The sequence below is a fragment of the Acartia tonsa genome, chromosome 13 (genome assembly GCF_053477335.1).
Source record: "Acartia tonsa isolate MP-2025a chromosome 13, ASM5347733v1, whole genome shotgun sequence".
Taxonomy (NCBI): Eukaryota; Metazoa; Arthropoda; class Copepoda; order Calanoida; family Acartiidae; genus Acartia; species Acartia tonsa.
In genome coordinates this window covers 16,315,946-16,338,373 of record NC_137272.1, presented here as the reverse complement: position 1 = coordinate 16,338,373, position 22,428 = coordinate 16,315,946, and the positions used below count along the sequence as shown (strand labels likewise).

Sequence of the window (22,428 nt, the reverse complement as noted above, 5' to 3'; positions counted from 1 at the left end):
CTCAACTAAATGAACCAACCAATCAAAATTGACTACAGTCCCCAAAGTTGTTGAGCCAACGAATAAGAGAACGTTAATATAAGACTTTGGGGACTAATAACCAGTCAATTGCCCCCCCCCCCCCTCCCTCTCCCTCCATCTCTCTGATTAAGGATACATATTGTTAATAACTAAATTTCTAAACTAAACAGAGTTTAATTTTATCACAATTCACTAAAATTAAACTTTAATTTTAAAATCAATGTATTGTATTTCAAAATCATTTGAAATGAAAATTTGAAATGATATAATGTTTCAATATATTTGGTATTAAACTGAAACTTACACAAACAGATTAAATTTAAATATTTGATATTTTATATTGTTATTTGTATTTAATAGCGGCTTCGCCCCTAGCCTTTAGGAGCTGTGCCCCAAAAGGTAATGAACTGGGTTTGGCCAGTTTTTGTGTGATATTAAGTTGCATCTTAAAGATTTTTTGTAAACACGATGTTTTTAAAAATTACCTACTTAAAAAAAATAATTACCTACCTAAAAAAAGATTTTAAAATTGTCAAATCAAATGAAAATTAATAATAAAAAAATGGAGGGGGGATTTCTATTTTTTGGTTGGGTTGAGGGTGTCCCACCCTCCAAGAAAATAGCTTAAAACCACCACAGGATCAGTAGGTATAGCCTGAAGTTTAGAATCCAATCGGCTTAGTAGTTACCGAGATCTTGAGCTTCAGAAAGCAGCGAAGCACAAAAATTCATGTATAAGGTCAAAGAGATTTAAAGAGTATTTGTTAAAAATAAAAAATTACGAAACCTTTATCACATATTTTTATACTTTTTTATATTTATATTTTGTAGTATGACCAAGAGACGAACGGACAAATTAAAAAACATACTTAATGCTCATTGGTATTGAGAATCTTCACCCAAAAAAAATCAATATTGAATAACAGCTGAAAGATTACATTTCCCCCATGGCGGTGCAGACTGACTGACGGAAGAACATACAAAGTGAAGATAGACATTCTATGATATTTTTAAGCTTCGCTACTTATGGATGTTATCATCCTTGTACTTAATTTTTTTAATAATTGGTAGAATTATATAAAATATCAGTTTCTAAAGAATTATCTGGTCTGATCTGTATAATATTAATCTTAAGATTTGTCAAATATGTCAAATTATTTTATATTTATTTAAAGAAGCTAAGCTGTAATCTTAATCTCAAGGTTTTTGAAATTTTCAGAATTATTTTAGGTTTATTTTATAAAGCTAAGCTTTTCTATATTTATCATCTGTATGTTTGTACGTCAGGGCTAGCTCTTTTCTTTAATTTGTGCATGTTAGAGTTGTCCAATTGATTTCAAACTTTGGATGGTGATTAATACAAGTGCTCATTTTTGTTTGGTTAACCCTTAAGTTTTGATTCCAGAGCTACGTTTTCATGAAAATTTTCAATGAAATTCGTACTTTGTCTGTTTGTCCAACCCATGATTTTTTGTGCTTTGCTACTTATGGATGTTGCCATCCTTGTTAAAATAAGAACAAGGATGTCATCCATAAGAACGACGGAAGGATAAGGTAAATTTTTAAGTAGATTCTCATCGTTTATGGGAATCCTCACAAAAATAGAGACACCTCTCTCCTCATTTTTTAGTTTTATTTGTTTTAGGGACCCGGACTTGTGGCGTTCCAGCTGTTGGGAGACCCTGTCCTAACTGAACATTACGCAATGGTATGTTTAGGATAGGTTATATTGGAAACTGGGTAGCCCAGCGGGGTTAGAGTTCTTTTTTGGGGCATTGGTACGTTTAGGTTAGGTTATATTGGGTACTGGGTAGCCCAACAGGGTTAAGAGATCCTGTCCTCACTGATAATTATGCAATAGTACGTTTAGGTCATGTTAGGTTAGGTTATATTGGGTAATTGTAGCCTTTCAGTGTTGGGAGACCCTGTCTTCACTCATTATGCATTTCCCGGTTGAGAACTGCATGATAACCCCCTCTTATATATTTTAAAATAATTAAAATATATGGGAGAGGGGGTATTTTTGAGTTTCTTACTTTTGGTCAGGTTAGGTTATGCTTATGTTGGGTAGCCCCGCAGACTTAGAGCTACACAGGTATAGGCTATAGAGGGTTTCCCGCAGGGGTTAAGCATGGGTGAAAATGACCCACTCCACATTCAATTGAAATTAATAATTTTTGTTTACTAATACTTAATTTTTTTATTTCTTAATTTTCAGGGAGGCTTCAGTGCAGTTGTGGTGGATATGCAACATGGCACATCTTTGGGGTAATAGTTCATTTTCATTTTCACTTTGTCTGTCTGTCTGTATGGCTATATGTCTGTCTGTCTTCAGTTCAGTTGCGGTGGATATGCAACATGGTACTTCTTTGGGGTAATAGTTCATTTTCATTTTGACTGTCTGTCTGTCTGCAGGACTATATGTATGACTGTCTGTCTGTTTGTCTGTCCTTCTTCAATGCAGTTGATGTGCAACATGGCACTTCTATAGGGTAATAATTCATTTTCAATACCAAGTGTGTCTGTATGTCTATCTTTTAGTATGTCTATCTGTCTGTCTTCAGTGCAGTTGTGGTGGATTTGCAACATGGCACTTCTATAGGGTTAAAAATTCATTTTCAATACCACGACTGTCTGTCTGTCTGTATATATGTATGTACGTTTGTCTGTCTGTTTTCAGTTCAGTTGCGGTTGATATGCAACATGGTACTTCTTTGGGGGTAATAGTTCATTTTCATTTTGTCTGTCTGTCTGTCTGTTTGTCTCTCAGTCTGTCTGTCTGTCTGATTGTCTGTCCTTTTTCGGTGCAGTTGTTGTAGATATGCAGCATCACATGGCACTTCTTTGGGGTAATAGTTCATTTTTAACCATTGCATTGCTTCACCCCTAGTCTCTCTAGGGAAGAACAGAAGAGTTTAGGAAAATTGTCTAAAACGAATTGTGGATATTTATGTAAAGAACAATCAATTTGGACCAGAACTATCCGAGATCTTTAGCTTACACAAAAAAAAACACAAATTTCTTCTTTATATTAAAAGACAGTCTGTCTAATCGTACTTCTGTTCAAGGTTATTTCAACGTCAAAAAGGTGGGTGTCACCCTGTCTGCACCAAATATATCTCACTTTATGTAGAAGAAATTTTATTTTCCTTTGCAAGATAGCTTTTTATAGGTGTTTCTACTCCTAGAAAAAGTTGGGGGGGGGGGGGGTGGGAGTTAAACCACTGTAAACAAAATAATGTTAGAATATTCCTCCCCACATAAATCAGATATTAAATTAGGATTAAAGATCCCGAGATGATAAGTACATTGACAAATAAAATGCGAATAAGAATGATTTGTTGAGTATCTTTGCTATTTAAAAAAGAATCCCTCCACGTGGTTTACAAAACCAACTAGAGAGAATTTCTTGCGAAGTGGTTGTTTAATTTTATGTCTCCCACATAAAAAAAAATTCCAAGAATCCAGGGGGAAAAATGGATTAAGTTTTTATAGCGCAACTATTTTATGAACATCTAGCGGCTACGCCCCTTGAGATCTCTAGGGGCACTTTAGAAAGATGGGATAAGGAGCCGTTATGAACGTTCTCTGAAACTGTAGGCTGCTTCATTGTGAAGGAGAACCAGATCGTTTCAGCTTTTAATGAGATCCTTTGCTACAGACAAACACATTCACAGATAGACATCCTGTTATTTTTAAATAATAATTAGCTACTCCCAATAAAAAAGAATCTATGATTCAGTACTTTGTTCCAAGATTTAAAACTTTAATTAGCAATATTTTTTTTTATTTAAGCTAAAGCTAAACAAACTTTAAACTGAATTTTTAAAAATTATTTCAGAATTTATGTTTAACTCGCTTACCGTTTGACCAACTGGGATTCCAAAGACACCATCCTTACTTGCATTGAACTGTAAATTACACTGGTACCCAAAGTTTTATAACCATGATTTCTTATTCGTTGGATCAAAAACTTTGGGTACTTTTATTGAAGTTTGAATGGTTAGTTCTAAAGTTGTAGTGTCCAGACTTTTCACCTCATAGATTTAATCTGCAGAAGGGGTAATTGTGTTAATCTTCATTGAGAATGTATGTTAACTTATCGTCCATTGTCTTATCCCTTAATATCCCTGCGTCAACAGAATGTAAAAGTGAACTCAACATGTTTTATAGTCGCCTTCATTTTCATAAAGAAAACAATGACGACAACATCCATAACTTAAAAATCAGAATAAATCTGAACAAATTTATATATAAATTTGTTGCAAAATTGCTTAAAAACAGGATTCTTTTAAGGACATACTTACATTTTAGAACTTGATTATATTCGCTTAAAACAATTTACCTTGTTGTCATAGGAATCATTGTCCCAAAAATCAGATGAATATAATACAAAAAAAAAATTTGGGAGGGGGTGGGGTATTTGACTTTAAATTATAACAGTAACCAAAGTGTATCTATCTCATTCTGTTATTCGTTGGCTTCATAAATTATAAATTCTTTTAATGGATCTTGATTTGGTCATACAATACAGAAATATACAAGGGTAATTTTTTTTATCACAATTGGGGGTGTACAGGACGACTTGTAAAGAGGCATGGCAACTAATAAAACATTATTTTACAAGAAAATAAATTTGTTCCAAAGTATATATGATATATGGATATTGTGACAGGAGAATTTTTATCGTCAATTTAGGTTGCTAATATAGTCTTCATATATTGGTCAATACGTTCCTAAATGACCATGGGAGGGGAGGGGATAAAGTCATAAACTGGGGGGGGGGGGGGTTATATTGTTATATTAGCCAGATTGGAGAAACATTTTATCAGGGTATGCGAGAATCTGTCACATTATCCAGGTATTCTATATCCATATTTGTTCCATAATAAATTTTACTTTAAAGGAGGATTTATGTTGGTAAAATTAAAACTCTGGGATCTTCAGGGATAAGACAAAGGACCATAAATTTATAAACAGCTCCAATGAGAATATACAAGATTACCCCTTCTGTAGATTAAAATTATTGGTTGAAACCTTTGAACACTCACTTTTAACTAACTATTTCATATTCAGTAAGTACTTAAAGTTTCTTATCCAACGAATAAGATAGAGTGGTTATGAAACTTTGAGTACCAATGTAATTTACAGTTCAATATCCCCTACCTCCCTTTTTAAAAAATCTACTTTTTAGACCGCTTAAACTAAAAAAGTAGAACGATATCTATCCGTGTGTCGGTCCGGATGAATCTAAAGATCTGATCTTTCCATAGTTCGCCTCACGTGATACGATATTTAGATTAATTCTAACGTTTTACCTTCCTAATCCCCAGTGATCTGTAGGGATAAGCAAATGGCCGATAAAGTGATGTACATCCTCAATAGTGATACACAAAATTACCATTCTGTAGATTAAATTTTGTGGTTGAAACGTTGGACACTCAACTTAATGAACTAACCAATCAAATCAATGAAAGTCCCAAAAGTTGTTAATCCATCGAATAAGAAAACTATATTACTTTGGGGACTAGTGTAATAAACAGTCCAATGTCCCCTTCCCTTCCTGTTAATCCCTGTGTACTTGGTAAAATTTTAATATTCCCAAAAGGTTTTAATTTTGAAAGTGATGATTATCTGAATTTTTGCCTCCAGCAAGTTTTGATAATGGATATAAAATACGTGGATATTGTGACAGGGGAATATTTTTTAGGCTGCTGATATAGTTCTTGGATATTTGTCAGTAAGGTCAAAAGAGGGGAGAATGGAGGGTATAATTATATTAGCCAGCCGGGAGAAATATTTAATCAGGGTATTCGAGAATCTCTCACAATATCCACGTATTTTATATCCATTGTTTTCACATTAATCTTACTTTTATTAAGAATTTTCAAAGATTTTAAGTAACACAGCTGCTCTACCTATAATTTTCCGATTATTTTTAATTTCAGAGATCTTAAGGGATAAGCCGATGGACAATAAATTGATATGCATCCCGAAATAAGCATGAACAAAATTAGTTCTTCTGCAGATTGAAATTATTGATTTAAAAGTTTGGACACTAGTAGTTTGTACCCAACCAGTAAAAGTCCCCAAAGTTTTGAGCCAATTAATAAGAAAACGTGTTAATGATAGTTTGGGACTTTGGGTACCAGTATAAATACTTTCCTCATTTATGACTAATTCACTTGAGTGAAACTAAAGTCTGAAGTATTTCGGCGAATGAACATAGCATCTACTTAAGTCAAGTTAACGAAAATCATACTACTTTAGCTTAAATATTTTAAAGATTATTAAATATTTAAAAAGAAGGTGTATCAACTTTTTTTTTATAGCTAGCCGGTTCTTTTAGTAAGTAGTAGATGTAAAATTTTTCATAGAATTCAGATATGCAATCGGTTTTTTTGTAGACCTCTTATTTTTTAAGTAATTTAAGTTTTTAAAAAAAAAATTAAGTCGATTTTAAGGTACTAAAATGCAACAAAAAAAAGAAAGAAAATGGCCATTATGAACAAAAATAGTAAGATCTTTAATTTGACACATTACTTTTTCAATTCTGTCAGGTAATTATTGAAAAAATCGATTTTTTTAAACCCACGAGAATAAAAACTTTGAACTTATTTTTTTCATTCCCCAGGCATAAGAAATAGGCATTATATATACTGTTAGAATGAGAAAAGTATTACAAATCTATTCTAAGCAAAATTGAAATAAAAAGTTTACAATATAGTATATAAACTACAATAAAAGGAATTATATGAAAATATCATATTATATTATACAGGCAACGTCTTAATTCTTGAATTGAGTATAAAATGGGAAGGGGGTAAAGAGGGGGTAAAAAAGGGAAGACGAAAGTGTTGCCTGAACAAAAAATATAATTGGCCATTTGTTTATTTTTTATTTTTTTACTTTTTTTCAATTTTGCTTACAATGGATTCGTACTATTTTTCTGATTCTAAAGGTATATATAAACCCATATTTTTTTATCTGTGAAATGATAAAATTAAGTTCAAAGTTTTTATTCTCGTGGGTTTAAAAAAATCAATTTTTTCAATAATTACCTGACAAAATTCAAAAAGTAAGGTGTCAAATTAAAGATCTTACTATTTTTGTACATAATGGACATTTTCTTCCTTTTTTTTGTTGCGTTTTAGTACCTTAAAATCGACTTAATCTTTTTTTTAAAAACTTAAATTACTTAAAAAATAAGAGGTCTACAAAAAAACCGATTGCATATCTGAATTCTATGAAAAATTTTACATCTACTACTTACTAAAAGAACCGGCTAGCTATAAAAAAAAAGTTGATACACCTTCTTTTCGCGTATTTTCCATAAAGTTGTGTGTTAGCGTTTAGTCAAATGCGCTTATTAAGTCAAGTTGTTCTTAATTATGGTTACTTCATTTGATTACAATTAAAAACAGTTTTACATTTTAAGTGGATTTGATTAAACGCTAACACACAACTTTGCGGAAAATATGCGAAAAAATACCCCATTTGAATGTTATAAAAATATTAGCTAGTTCCTAGCGCTTTTAAATTGAGGGCGAATGAGATTTTTGCCAAATACTCTTTAAATGTTGTTAAAAAAATCTTTTTGTCAATTTTTAAGCTTTTCTGTTTTAGTTCAAGAATACATTAGATATTAAAAAATACAGCTGATTTAAGAACTTACAATTCAAGCTGTAAAAAGAAAAATTAGAAGAAAAAATATTGTGGGTGGGGGTATTTATTTATACAGTTTGATTTGAGCATTTCCTTATCAGAAGATTCACTGTAAAGGAGAACCATATCGGTTCAGCCGTTAGCAAGATCCTTCAACACACACAGAGAGACAGACGGATATCCTGTAACTTTTACTTTTACAAATAGCTGAATTATATTTAGGGGTAGAATAATGGACAATAAATTGATATTCGTCCCCTATTATGATAAATAATGATACCACTTTAGTAGATTCAAATTTTTGGTTAAAATGTTCGAACACTTTTAACTGTAACTAACCAATCAAATTTTAATAAAAGAACTCAAAGCTCTTAAGCCAACAAATAAGAAAACGTGGTTATAAAACTTTGGGTACTAATCTAATTTACAGTCCAATATCCCCTCCCTCCCTAAATTGTAATATTGTTTCAGTGAGAGTAATGCATTCGACTGTATTCAGAGGATAGAAAAGTTTCCCAACTGTTTCCCTATTGTAAGTATACTTTCTCGTATTCATTCGAATCCGGTGGATGGGAACCGGTTCTCATCCATACGAAAAGAACTATGTATAGTATAGTATTATATCCAGCTTTCTACGAATATAAAAATGTACAATCATAAGATTAAAAGCCTTTGGCACCTCGGGGCTAAAAAAAACTGGTTTTAATCTTATAATTGTACATTCTATATCCAGGGAAAGCTGTTTATAATACGATGAAAGGAATAACTATTATAACCCGCGACTGAAGCGTTGAACTCGTTGTCGGGAAGGTGTTTGAAAGTGTTCATACTGCTGCTATGTTAGGTGCGCGTCATAAATAGTTAGAGTAGAGAGGATGCATTTGCTCCTAACAGGCAGTTAGGTCTTACAGATAAAGGTCGTTTAATTAAAGTTTTTGTAGTCTGAAGTTCGTTTGACCATTTAAACATGCACATCATTAAGTAAGATTTGGTTCAGAGACCCTCCCAAAATATCCTGTGTTGTAAAGGCTATCCGCGGATAAGTATCCTTTACAATAATAAGCCGGCCTCTTAAGTCTAAAAGAAGGTGTCGGGTAACGAATCCTTCTCATAGGTCCTGGGAAGGTTAATAACTATTTTGGGGAGGGTACCACCACAATTCCAAGAGAAATCGCCCCCTGTAGCAAATAGGGAAGCTGGAATGCCTTGGCACAATTAAGCACCATGCCTGTTTTAGTTTAGCTCATGCTAGGTTAGGTTATATTGGGTATTGGGTAGAACTTTAGGGTTAAGGAAAAAAACTACATCCACCTTATCCTTATCAACAGTAAAATGCCCATAAATCCGTTTCCGAGACCTTTGAAAATTACCTCTCATGGGGTTACCCGACAGACAACCAACTTTGATTGCACGATCTTTGACTGAAAGTTTTATATGTGCATGGTAATAAGTTGCTCCTGTTTATGGCCCAGAGCATTCCCCGTAATCTTACTATTGATATCCACAACAGAAGGCATCCTTTTAACGTCTATAGTATGAAAAATTAATTTAGGTACGTGTATCGGATAACAACCCAGGTTTAATCCAACGAGCTTTGGACGCTGGGGCTTTAGGTAAATTAATTGATTTTTAGATTTTATCATTTTTAAAAGTGTGTGTTTATGGGGCCCTGAAGAGCTAGAATAATCTTCAAAGTTATAAAGTAAGTTTGTGGAAGGAAAACTCCAATATTATTTTCAGCCCAGGCCTAATCATTTTTTGTTGGTCCCAACCCTAAGGGAAATACACCTGTATAACCTTACAACTTTTACCTAAAATAAGCATCAAAATGCATTTTTTTTCTTCAAAAATTTAGTTTGAGGTCCAAATGCAATGTGAGGAAACCACTGGGTGCTTAAATTTATTGTCCATTGTCCTTTGGAAACCGCCAAATATTCTGTTTTGTCCAGGTATAATTGCCCCAATGATCAGCACACCAGCACAGGCCCAAGCTCTGGTCAGAAACTGCAGGTATTTAAATATTTTATCTTTTCATTTGTGGCTTTGTAAAATGTTTTCTTTTCAATCTGTTAAAATCAGCTGTTTACCAAAAAAAATTATCGGCACTAAATTGTGTTATGTTTTTCTTTGATTTCATCAAAAATATCCGCAGAGCGGTGTTTTTATTTATTTTATTTTTAGCAAATTCTTTTGGGAGGGTGGTAATAGCCTCTGCCAAAATAGATATAAACCTTCCCAAGACCTTTGAGAAGCTTAGATTTATTATTCTTGGGTGTACATACATAGAAAAAAAAACAACAAAATAATAAATGAATTAAATGAATATTATATACATTTATATATACAGTCAAATTTTATTGATATGGTTAATTTATAAAAAAAAATTTTCTTCCCAAATGGCAGTTCCCTAAAAACTAGGAAGTATGCAGTAATGTGTATTCACACATTGTTTTCATACAGGCCATATAAATAGGACAAAAAAATAGAAAAAAGATAATAAGCAGGGATAAGGGATGGGAAACGTAGGAAAATATTATTTCAGGCCTATTTCAAGCCTAGGCCTATTTCTAGCCTAATAAACCAGTTTTGGGATGGCGCAGTGCTTCGTATAAAACGCTAATAAAAAATCTGTGTGTGTGTGTGTAGATAAAGTATAGAATCAAATTCAGGTAGCTAGTTTAAAGTAAAAAACATAACTTTTTTTAAACCTATATATTAATGGCTTTTGTTAAAATGAAGTTTTTTCTCTCCCAAATTTTTTTTATCTTTTACTTTGGTAATTTGAACTGTCAGAAAGCTATCGTTGGGTTTCCCTCAGACAGATTTTAGTTTGTATTATTTGCAATTTTATTAAGGAGTAAAAATTTTATTTGAAAATTTCATTGCTAATTAAAATTCAAAATAAATAAATTAATATGCACTTGGGTAACATTCTATCAAGTATTCTTTGTAGTGATATTATGTAGTGATATATTTGTACTGTGTTGTATTGTGTATTGTACATATACTAGGGTTAAAGTGTTGTATCAATTCCGTAGTAAATTTTTAAAATTCAAAATACAACATCTAATTTATAAACTACCAAATGAAAATTCGTAGCTACCTCCTTTCCAAAAAATAATCCCGTTATTTTTGTTTTTTCTATATGGCCCTTTTTTAATGTTTAACTCTAAGCAGATTTAATAATTAAGCTAATGTGATCTAACACCATTTATATTTATTTTTTAGTAGCAGACGAAATCATTATTTTTCCCAGAATTGTCTGCTTCTAAAATTTTCGCCAATTGGTGATTGGTTGTTAAAAACAGGCCGATTCTTATTGGTTTAGAGCTATAGCTACTTGGGAGCATCCGCCAGTTTGATAGTAATTTGTAATAGTTGCAATATCCCTTTAGAATCTAGGCGGGGACCTAATTAATGGCCAGGTTTCCTATCCCTTATCCCTGATAATAAGCAACAAATAAAATCATATTGGAGCTACAGTGTAAAGGAGAATTATATCGGTATCTGCGGTACAAACAGACAGACAGATAATTAGACAGAAAAAACAGACAAAAATCCTGTTACTTTATTATAAGTATTATATGCAATTTTGAAGTGCAGATGTTAAGTGATCATGAAGGTAGAACAAAAGGAATAGTAGCTTTCGCAATACTCTGTAAAATTGTTAGCAGGCTTTTAGCCAAATGCCCTCATTAAGTCTAACTGTTCCTAATGTTGACCAAACGCATATTTAAAACAAATTGACCTAATAAGCGCATTTGACTAAAATCTTACTCACAACTTTATGGAGTTTTACAAAAGCTACTATTTTCTTTATAGGAAGAAAATCGTTAAACCTTTCGCGTGTATATTTTATGTTAAAATATTATATTTTATTTCTATAACTGATAGACCATCAGAATAAATAACAATATTTAATAACAATGCTAATTTTAGAATCCATAACAAAAATTAAGCCGCTTATTTGGAATAACTCTAAAGAAAATCACATTTCCCCCAAAACGTTACAAACTTAAGGACTAATGGACGGACAGACAGAAACACAGGTTTAATGCTCCCAACTGATGACACAAATGAATAATATTCATTTACCTGAGTATTGTACAATGTACATCCAGGGAGAGAGGGGCCTTTGCATTGTAGATTAAACTGGTACCCAAAATTTTACTAAAATATTCTCTCATTAGTTTAATCAAAAACTTTGGGCCCTGAATGGTTGCAGTCTACAAAAAATACAATCAATGATTTTTAAGAAGGGATGATTCTATTTATCATCATTGGGGATAATCTTGACTTTATCGTCCATTGTCTTAACCCTATAGATCCCCGAGTATATCCTGAGTACATACTTTTTAGTAAAGCGTTTTCCAATACATGCACACTTTGCTTGTACCCTTCTAATATCATCCACTAGCGGCTACGCCCCTAGAGGCCTCTAGTGGCATTTAATTTTTTTTTTAAATAATACGATACCTATCTAAATTTTGATTTTTTGTGATTTCTCTTGGGAGGGTGGTGGTACCCTCCCCCAAAATAGTTATAAACCTTCCCGGGACCTATGAGAAGCTACCCTGTAAAGAAGAATCATATCGGTTGAGCGGTTAGCGAGATCCTTCGGTACAAACATAGAAACACACAGATAGACAAACAGACATCCTGTTACTTTAGTATAAGGATAACACTAGCGGCTACGCCCTCTTGAAGCTTTTAATGGGGGGATAGGTTTTTTTTCAGTGGCCCTCAATCCACACGTTAAACTTTCCTAAATTTAATTTTAGTTAAAAAAAAAAAAAATTCCTTTTTTTTGGGGGGGGGGATTTTTCAATTTTTAGGGGGGGTTGGGGGTGTCCCACCCCCCAAGAAAATAGTTATAAACCTTCCCGGGACCTATGAGAAGCTACCCTGTACCGCTGAACCCGATCGGTTCAGCGGTTAGCGAGATCCTTCGGTACAAACATACAAACATACAAACACACAAACACACAGACAAACATCCTGTTACTTTATTATAAGGATAAGACTACGTGCTAAGCCAATTGAGGCCTCTAGGTACACTTGACAAAAGAGAGAAGTAGAACAAACTAAACAATATTGGGGGGTATTTTCATGGGCCCTTCCTCAAAAAAGAGCTATAGCCCTTCTTGGACCTCCAATAAACTTTTATGTAGAGATGAACCATATAGGTTCAGTGGTTGTTATGAGCCATCTGTACATACACATTGCCATATAGAATGTTACTTTTACATATGGATAAAAAGTTCAATTATGTCCAAAGAAATATATCAAAGGATTTTTACAAATTAAAAAGGAAGAGAGAGAGAGACATAGAGAGAGAGAGAGAGAGAGAGAGAGAGAGACAGAGAGAGAGAGACAGAGAGACAGAGAGAGAGAGAGAGAGAGAGAGAGAGAGAGAGAGAGAGAGAGAGAGAATGTGAAAGAGAGAGCAAAGTATCTCTATAATCACGACCTAAAATGTAAGAATGTATAAGCATAGGTATATGGACGCCTAGATTTAGACTTGAAAATTGAATGCGTTGTTACTTTATATTTATAAACTAGCGGCTTCGCCCCTAGCCTCTAAGAGCTTTGCCCCAAGAGGTTTTATCAAACTAATCTTTTCGTGTTTAAGATTTTAAAGAAATTTTTTTTTTAATTTATTTTTTTTGGGGGGGGGTAGGCTGCCCCAACCCCCAAGAAAATAGTTATGAACCTTCCCGGGACCTATGAGAAGCTACCCTGTAAAGGAAAACCCGATCGGTTCAGCGGTTAGCGAGATCCTTCGCTACAAACAAACAGACAGACAGACAGACAGACAGACAGACAGACAGACAGACAGACAGACAGACAGACTGACATCAAGCTACTTTGTATTATAGATAAATAAAAAATGTTCGTATATCTGTCTAATTTGTTGAGCTTCGCTTTCATGAGTGTTGTCACCTCTGCTGAAAAAAAATATTTTTTCTATATTCTTGTAACTTTACCTAACGTCCATTGGTCTCAATATTTTATATATTTTAAGTAACGCAGCAACTATATTGCTAAAGAATTATGCATGTCTATTGTATGTTATATGTTGTGTGTTATAATCGTAGTTTTAATTTAATACCTATAATTACGACAACTTTAATTGCACAGAATCTGTTAATTTTTAACAAATATAAAGACCCACCTAGTATTTTTAGTTTGAGAGAAAAATTTACCTAAAACCGCCACAGGACAAGGTGCGAAATTCCCTACAAAGTAGAGCACAATTAGTTCAGCGGTTACAGAGATCTTAAGATGGATAGACATCATACTACTTTGCAATAATTTGTTCTAGATGCTCTGACTCATTTGCTAAATATGTTAAATGTTTTCACAATTTACAGTATTAGTTTATTGTTTCATTTAAATCATTGCTTTGCTATCTATGAACATTATTATCCTTGTTTTCCTTATCTTTCAATAACACTGAAATTTCAAATTTAAATATTTAGACTTAAATATTCACTATATTGAACATTTTAAACATTTTCATCATATTTGTATGTACAGATAATGTACAAGTTTAAACAAGACCGAGAATGGGCATAGAGGCATAGATGTATTATATTTCTTTATATAAAATTTACAAGATGCCTGTGTGTCCGCCTGTACAATACAATTTGACTATTTTCATCATATTTGTATGTATATTGTACTATACATATATTGAGAATTTAAACAAGGCCAAATACGGTCATAAAAGTGTGATGTACTATTTAATACCTATATTTGTGACAACTTTCATTACACACAAACTACAAATTTAACATTATTAGACTTAATTATTTGCCATATTGAACATTTTTAATATGTTCAATGGTTCATCACATTTGTACATTGTTTAATATATTGAGAGTCTAAACAAGACTAAAAACGTTCATAAAGGTGCAGATGTATTATAAATCCTTAAATATAAGTAACAGGACTTCTGCGTGTCGTCTGTTATAAACATTTAAGATATCTTTATCATATGTGAACATTATACAATACACATATTGAAAGTTTTAACTAGAATAAAAACTATTTAACTTGGAAGGGAGGTGCCTTGGCTTATTTGATAAATGTTTAGGTTTCCACCACAAGGAGAGATATCTTGTGGACCTGCAAAAGCTACTGCCTCATCTGATACTATAATTGTTTAGGTACCCATCGCAAGGAGAAAGATCTTGGGGACCTGCATGAGCTATTGCACTAGCTGTTGCCATAAATAATAAGGGACCTACCACTAGGAGAAAGATCTTGGGGACTTGCAAGAGCTACTGCCTTGGATGACATAATAACTATTTAGGTACCCAACTCTAGGAGTAAGATTTTGGGGACCTGCAAGACCTACTGCCTTGGTTTATACCATAACTTGTTAGGTACCCACTACAAGGAGAAAGTTCTTTGAAACTTGCAAGAGCTACCCTCCTGGCTGATACCATAACTTGTTAGATACCCATCTCAAGCAAAATGATCTTAGGGACCTGCAAGAGATACTCCTTGGCTGATAACATAAATATTTAGGTACGCATCACAAGGAGAAAGATCTTGGGGACCTGCAAGAGCTACTGCACTAGCTGACACAATAACTATTTAGGTACCCAACACAAGGAGAAAGATCTTGTGGACCTGCAAGAGCTACTGCTTTAGCTGATAGCATAACTTGTTAGATACACATCTTAAGGAAAATGACCTCGAAGACCTGCAATAGCTACTGCATTACCTTATATCACACTGTTTAGGTACCCACCACAAGGAGAAAGATCTTGGGGACCTGCAAGAGCTACTGCCCTGGCTGATACCAAGGAGGCTAATGCAGCTGTTAAGGTAACACAGGATTTCTGTGAGTCTGTCTGTATGTACTGAAGGATCCTAACCACTGACTTTAATATTTTTTTTATAGAAATGCCAATAATTTTATAAATTGGTTAATTTATTATCTTAAGAGGATGTCTAATCTTACTGTCTTTTCTTAAGAGCAAATTCCATAATTCTCTTTTTAGTAGTAAAGATACTTTATAATTCACCTTGTCTGTCTATCTGTCAGTCAGTATGTCATTCTATAAATTAAATTTTCTGTCATTCTAAGGGATTTTTGTGTTCATAGATGAATGGTTGCTATTGAAGATAAATTGCTAAAAAAAATTCTATTGCTAAGAGCATCCAGCATACAACTTACTTTCTATTCTAATGTCCTTCTTTCTCTTCTTACTTTTTAAAACTTTTGCTGTTTTACTCTTTCCTTTTGTTAATTAATGATTTTTTTGTGCTTCCTTCTTTGTTTAATGACAGGTTATTGCTATGATTGAGACTAGAGAAGCAATTGAGAATGTGGAGGCTATTCTAGATGTGGAGGGGCTTGATGGTGCATTTATAGGTAAGAATAGTTATTTCGCGCATTGTATTATAAACAGCTTTCCGCAGATATAAAATGTACATTTATAAGATTAATTAAAACCATTTTTTATCCCCAAGAGGCCGAAGGCATAGTATAAAAAAAACTGGTTTTATCTTATGATTGTAAATTTTTATATTTGTAGAAATCTGAATATAATAAGATGCTTTACATAGTTTTTTTATATGGATGAGTACCAGTTTTAATCCACCGGATATTGATCAGTTTAACTTGTTATTTCGTCATTGGAAGTAATGTTTAATGAAAAAAATATGTCTTATGTTTGTCATTTTATCAGTTTACGTAACATATTATTGGAACTGTTATGAATTGATTCTTTCACAAAATCTACATTTACGAAAATTCTACCCATGTTCTTGTCGATTCCCCTATTTCATGTAGACAAAAAATAAATAGTATACTCCCATGATATTTGACGATCCTCTTAGTACACAAACAAATCCTTATATAAAAGTAACTGGTTGTCTGTCTGTCCGTACTGAAGAATCTCATTAACTGCTGAACCGATATTGTTCTCCTTTACAATGTAGCTTCTCAGGAATCCTGGGATGGTTAATGACTATTTTGTAGAAGGGTTTCGCAACCATCCATTGAAAATCACCCGTAAATAAATTCTTAAATTTTTTAGGACCTTGTGATTTGTCAATCTCTCTTGGTGAGGAACCAAAAGGCACCCCAACTGCACAACATGTTATTGACGCCATAAATAAGGTAATAATTATTTTTTCTGTTTTATAACCAAATTATTATTTTAATTTTTCCTAAAATCTTATAACTTACTTTTAAATTAAGTCCATAGAATACCTCATTAGTGATTTAAATCTTTTATTTATAAAACTTTGGGGACTAGTGTAATAAACTGCCCATTGTCCCCTCTCTCTCTGAATTTTTGTCTGTAACAAAAGATCCATGATTAAATATACCAATGAAGTAATTCTTTTAAAGCTTTGTATATTTTTATAGGGGTTCGGGTTCTTCTTTCAAAACACCTATCCCCTAAGTCAATAAGAAGCTTAAAACACTCAAATAGTACAAGGAAAAGGATGACAACTTCCATATAAGCAAAGCTCTCAAATCAGAGAATAGAATACAACGAACATTAAAAGTGTCAGAACTAAGGAGAATATAAATTTAGAAGTCTAGACCAAATTGAACGTATACATATTACATATATATATTTATTGAAAAATTGCTAAAATACAGGACACAATTACATTTTATGACTTTATTATAAAAATACTATGCTTTATAACATACCTCTAAAATATTATTCAAATAATCATCTGAAGAAAAATTGTTGTAAAAAAACTTTTAAAATCAAACGGACTGGTAACGACTACAGAATTGCTGCACTTTCTTCTGTTACAGGAACCATCATGCCAAGTTTTAAATCAATAGTACAATTATAACATGCCTAAACTAACCATAAGACCTACCCGTTACAGATGTTCGAATGGGCCCTCATTATGGAAAAGCTTTGCTTTTATAAAACAAGTTGTAATTCAGTTTTCTATGAAAGAAAAGTTTAACTTTATCGCAAGCGTAGCTACTCTTTACCTCATTGATTACCTCATACGGGCGGGGCTTCTGTCTATGACACACAAACGCTAGGTCCAACAACCCAGGATAACTAAGGGGAGCCAAATGTCTCCTTTTCTGTCCAAACACCCGGGGTATTCTTGAGTTCAGTAACACCCATCAGGCTGCCAACTCATTGAAGGCACGACCTTTGTCTGAGAAGTCTGAACTTTGCATACGGATGAGTTGCACCTGTTTTGGCCAAGACATTCCCCATTCTCTAGCTATTAATATCTTTCACCTAACATAGTAGCAATGGGAACCATTTTTAACGTTTTCAAAAGTTAATTGTCCCCTCCCTTCCTAGGTAAGTCGACGCAATTTGCAATGTTGTCATTCTTGTTTTAGTAAACTTGATCAGCCGCAACGTTTACAGAATACCAATTTTTTTCATGGATTTTGGATAGAAAGTTTTTGGTTTTAAAGTTACTACACTAATAAGGTTTATCCCTCTGCTTGACTAATGCACCATTAGAATTGTCCAATAGGTTTCAAACTTTGCACTGTGATTCAAAGAAACATTTAAGTACAACTGAAAAGGCGTAGCAAGTGTTAATGTTCTTATTGTAGAGCTTCGCTTTTATGGATGTAGTCATCCTTGTTTTTAATATTTCTAGACAAGGTAAACTTTGCAAGCTGGACATTCAGACATACAACATTCTGTTACTTTTATATAATATTTGTAGACAAGAGACGCATGCAAGTACCGAGGAAATACATATAGCTGTACACATACAGACAAACAGACAGACAACATCCTGTTACTTTTATATAATATTTGTAGACAAGAGATGCGTGCAAGTCACGAGGAAAACTTGGAATGCTGTTCTGTGGAGATAAACATAGAGCCCAAGGTAATTATTTTTCTTGTATGTATTCAAATCCGGTGGATAGAAACCGGTTCTCATCCACACGAGAAAACTATGTCTAGCATCGTATTATATCCAGCTTTCTACGAATATAAAAATGTACAATTATAATACGATGCGAGAAATAATGATTCCAGTATGCATGGCTTCGAAACCGATTAATATCCGCAGGGCTTGAAGCGGTTTTGAGCAATACTAATAATTATGTATCATGTCGCTTTATAGACTTATTTCCACGAATAATAAAATAAAAATTGAAACACCTGTTTAGTCAGCCTGGATCTTCGGCTCCTAAGGGCCAACTATACTGAAATTAATCTTATAATTATTTCATTTTACTACTTGCAGAAAGCTTATTATTAAGCCTTTAATAAGAGGTATGAATGAAATTTTCTTAGAATTGTGTTGGCTTGACTTTAGAAAAACGTTTGATCAAACAAAATTCCTTTCATCACCGTTTTTTGGGGGATGTCTGTTTGTAGTTACCTATAATGTAAATTAATCCTAAGTTATCTGTTTCTTTTGTAGTAGCGAGGCTACTCTTTCATTCACTTTGTCTGTCCGTCCGTGAGTCCGTAGCAATATAGGATAAATTTAATTTCTCAGCTGCTTTTTAAGATAGACGGCTATTTTTGTGAAGATTCCCTATATCAAAGATCATTCAGTGTGTAATTTACTTTCTACTTCGGTCTGTCATGGTAATGAAATTTCATGTGACGACTTCTTTAAACTACTGTCATCCTCTTTATAATCCTTGTTTGATGACCTCTAGGGCCTTGGTTTCGCGTTTTAATTGTGGTGTATAGCGTCCATTCACCCTAGAGCCAAACCAACGCTTTGATGGCACGACTTTTGTCTTAGAAGTCCTAACTGTGCATGGTAATGAGTTACGCCTGTTTTTTGGACAAGGCATTTCCAATACTCTAAATATTTATGTCGCGCACCTGAAAAAGCAGTAGAATGAACTAATTTTAACATCTTATTTTATGACGCGGTGTTAATCGGAGATTCTGATATATATAACCTGCCTGACGACGAGCGGATGAACCACGGTTGAGGGTATTGTCATCCTTGTTTATTTTAGCTGCTTTGGAGGAGGGCTGGGCCTTCGCAGCTCCCGGGGCTGACGTATTCTGGATGAAACAGCTGGTGGCTGACATTGTAGATATTCCAGTAAGTATCCGCAGCATATGTGCAAATGATAACGTGAAAATTTAAAACTATACAGTAAATAGAATCGTTTAACTCACACGCATCCACTGATCAAACTTTCTAATTCAAATTTATTCCTGTGCAGTACTGTCTCTATCTATTGCAAGGCAGCATTACATTCCTACACGACCATTTGCTTACATTTATGGCTCTACTTATTATATGGAAAATATAATATCTTAGCATGTTGAACCAAATTTTTCGATCTTAGGGTCAGTTGGCACAATCCTTGCAAGCATAGCCTTATCAGCAATTAGTGATAGCTTAATCTTCATCCGGACCGACGGACAGACAGACACTGTTCTACTTTGTATTATAGATTAATAGATTTTTTTATTTAGATTATGAAGAATTCTGGATATTAAAGAAATGAAATGAATATTTAATATTAAATTTTTTATTATACTTTTAAGTTCTTTAATAACAAATAAATTTATCAAAATAAGCCAACTTAATTATTAGGTAGTTTTTCACATTTTTCTATTTTTAATATTCTGTTTCGATTTAATCCTTATTTAAAAGTAACAGGATGTGTGTGTGTCTGTCTTTCTAACTGTCCCTTATGAATTTTGCTAACCACTGAACCGATATGGTTCTATTTTTATATGTAACTTTTTTAAAATAAACTTGAAAATAGGGGACTCTATGCATGGGGTAACCACTATTGAAATAAAATTACCATAAAAGGTTTATATTTGCAACTTATTTATAAAATTGTTAGTTAAAATAAAATTGAATTTAGAACAAAATTCAAAAGGTTTCTTATAAATGAATGTAGAATATATGTGGATGTATTGACAGGGAAAATTTTCCTCAATTTAGGTTGCTAACATTTACATCACTTATTGATCCATCTAGTAGAAGGAGAGAGAATGGTTCGTTATTTTAGCTAGCTACAATTTTTACTAAATTACTTTATTAGAGTAAAAAGTAATCTAGTAAGATTCAAATACTGATAAATCCATTAACCTTTCATAACTTTTTAAAAATAAATATTTTTTTATTTAATATTGTTTTGTCTGTAAATATTTTTTTAACAAGAATAATTATATTATATAAAGTAGTAAAGTTTTTTTTGTCTGAAGCTTAAGATTTCAATAACTACTGAACTGATTGAGTTCTCTATATTTACAGCAGCTTCACATAGGCCTTAGAATGGTTTGAAGCTATTTAATTGAGGCCACTTTTAATCAATTTTATGCGGATTGCACTGCAGCAGTAAGTATAATTTTTACTGTCTCTAATATGACGTGGTAAGGTTAAAACCCTAACTCAACACTATAATATTGCTATGGGTTAAAAAGTAAATTATACAAAAGATACGCCAATCAAATTTTCCATTCGTACTTAAATATGTAAAATAACAGCAAAATTATTCACAAAAAAATGTTTATAATTTTTAACTAAATATGTAAAAAAATATTAAAAATAAAATTTGTTTGTAAAATAATAATTTTAAAATTATCAATTATGTTTCTAAATAACCAGAGAGAGAGAGAGGGGACAATGGGCTGATTATTACACTATACCCCAAATTTTTATAATAACGTTTTCTCATTTGTTGGCTTGACAACTTTGGTGACTTAAGTGAATTTTGATTGGTAAGTTCATTAGATTGAGTGTTCAAACGTTTCAACAACTAATTTAAATCTAAAGAAGGAGTAATATTGTGTATCATCATTGGGGTTGTCCATCAATTTATCGGTTATTGTCTTACGCCTTTAGATCCCTGTCAAGTAGCGCATCAATAACAGATTACCAATATTTAGTATAAAAAAGGTACAAGAAAGAAAGGACATCCAATGGGGGGGTAAAGGGGTGACTACCCTCCCCCCCCCCCAATGAATATGGGGGTGCCGTAAGCATCCCCAAAATTTAGAATTTTTACCCCCCCCCCAAAATTTTTTTTTAAAAGCTTGGACGTCCTTGCCTATATGATTAACCCTCCCCCCCCCAAAAAAAAAAATGTTTGAATTTTGTATCCCCCCCCCCCCAAATGAAAAAGCTTGTCAGCCTTTGTAAGAAAGTGCGATACATTATTAAAAACTAGCGGCTACGCCCCTAGAGGCCTTTAAGGGCACCTGATGTTGGGGAGGTTGAATTTAATAACCATTTTTATTTATTTCTAGGGGCGATTTCTCTTGGGAGGTTGGTGGTACCCTCCCCCCAAACAGTTATAAACCTTCCCAGTTCCTATGAGAAGATACCCTGTAAAGGAGAACCCGATTGGTTCAGCTGTTAGCGAGATCCTTAGGTACACATAAACAGACAAACAGACATTCTGTTACTTTATTTATTTAAGGATTTAATTCACTGTCTATAACTCATAAATTTAACATTTTCGTCTATTTGAATACATGTATAATCCCCGGAGAACTACAGAGATTCTTAAAAAAACTTTTGCCCCACTAAAATCAGTTTGCCCCACTAAAATTTTTGTGGGGCAAAATTATTACCTCTAAATTTTTATTTTGCCTAAGTGATTTTAGTGGGGCAAAAGTTTTTTAAGAATTCAATGGAATAAGACAATGGCCGATTAATTGATGTACATCCCCAAATGTTAATGAAAATATTCACAAAAAGATTACCCCTTCTGTAGATTAAAATTAGTAGTTGAAACGTATTGACACTCATTTTAATAAACCAACTAATCAA

At 33.1% G+C, this 22,428-nt stretch overlaps 1 protein-coding gene across 4 annotated transcripts in view; it reads left to right on the top strand.

The window, feature by feature from the left end:
- The window catches only part of LOC145304199 (hydroxypyruvate/pyruvate aldolase-like), a 171,047-nt gene that overhangs the window by 847 nt on the left and 147,772 nt on the right, over nucleotides 1-22,428 (top strand). The window contains exons 2-12 of one of the 4 annotated variants that reach the window (XM_080146012.1): nucleotides 1,667-1,729; nucleotides 2,240-2,289; nucleotides 8,158-8,218; nucleotides 9,239-9,299; nucleotides 9,636-9,696; nucleotides 15,441-15,525; nucleotides 15,991-16,075; nucleotides 16,743-16,825; nucleotides 18,477-18,546; nucleotides 19,646-19,734; nucleotides 20,115-20,142. In XM_080146012.1, the coding sequence (XP_080002138.1) occupies nucleotides 1,667-1,729; nucleotides 2,240-2,289; nucleotides 8,158-8,218; nucleotides 9,239-9,299; nucleotides 9,636-9,696; nucleotides 15,441-15,525; nucleotides 15,991-16,075; nucleotides 16,743-16,825; nucleotides 18,477-18,546; nucleotides 19,646-19,734; nucleotides 20,115-20,138 (732 nt within the window). In that variant the 3' untranslated portion in view covers nucleotides 20,139-20,142. Of the gene's footprint in view, nucleotides 1-1,666; nucleotides 1,730-2,239; nucleotides 2,290-2,356; nucleotides 2,396-2,702; nucleotides 2,741-8,157; nucleotides 8,219-9,238; nucleotides 9,300-9,635; nucleotides 9,697-15,440; nucleotides 15,526-15,990; nucleotides 16,076-16,742; nucleotides 16,826-18,476; nucleotides 18,547-19,645; nucleotides 19,735-20,114; nucleotides 20,219-22,428 lie in introns of those variants that run through there. The other 3 variants (XM_080146011.1, XM_080146014.1, XM_080146013.1) reach the window with 3 other exon arrangements.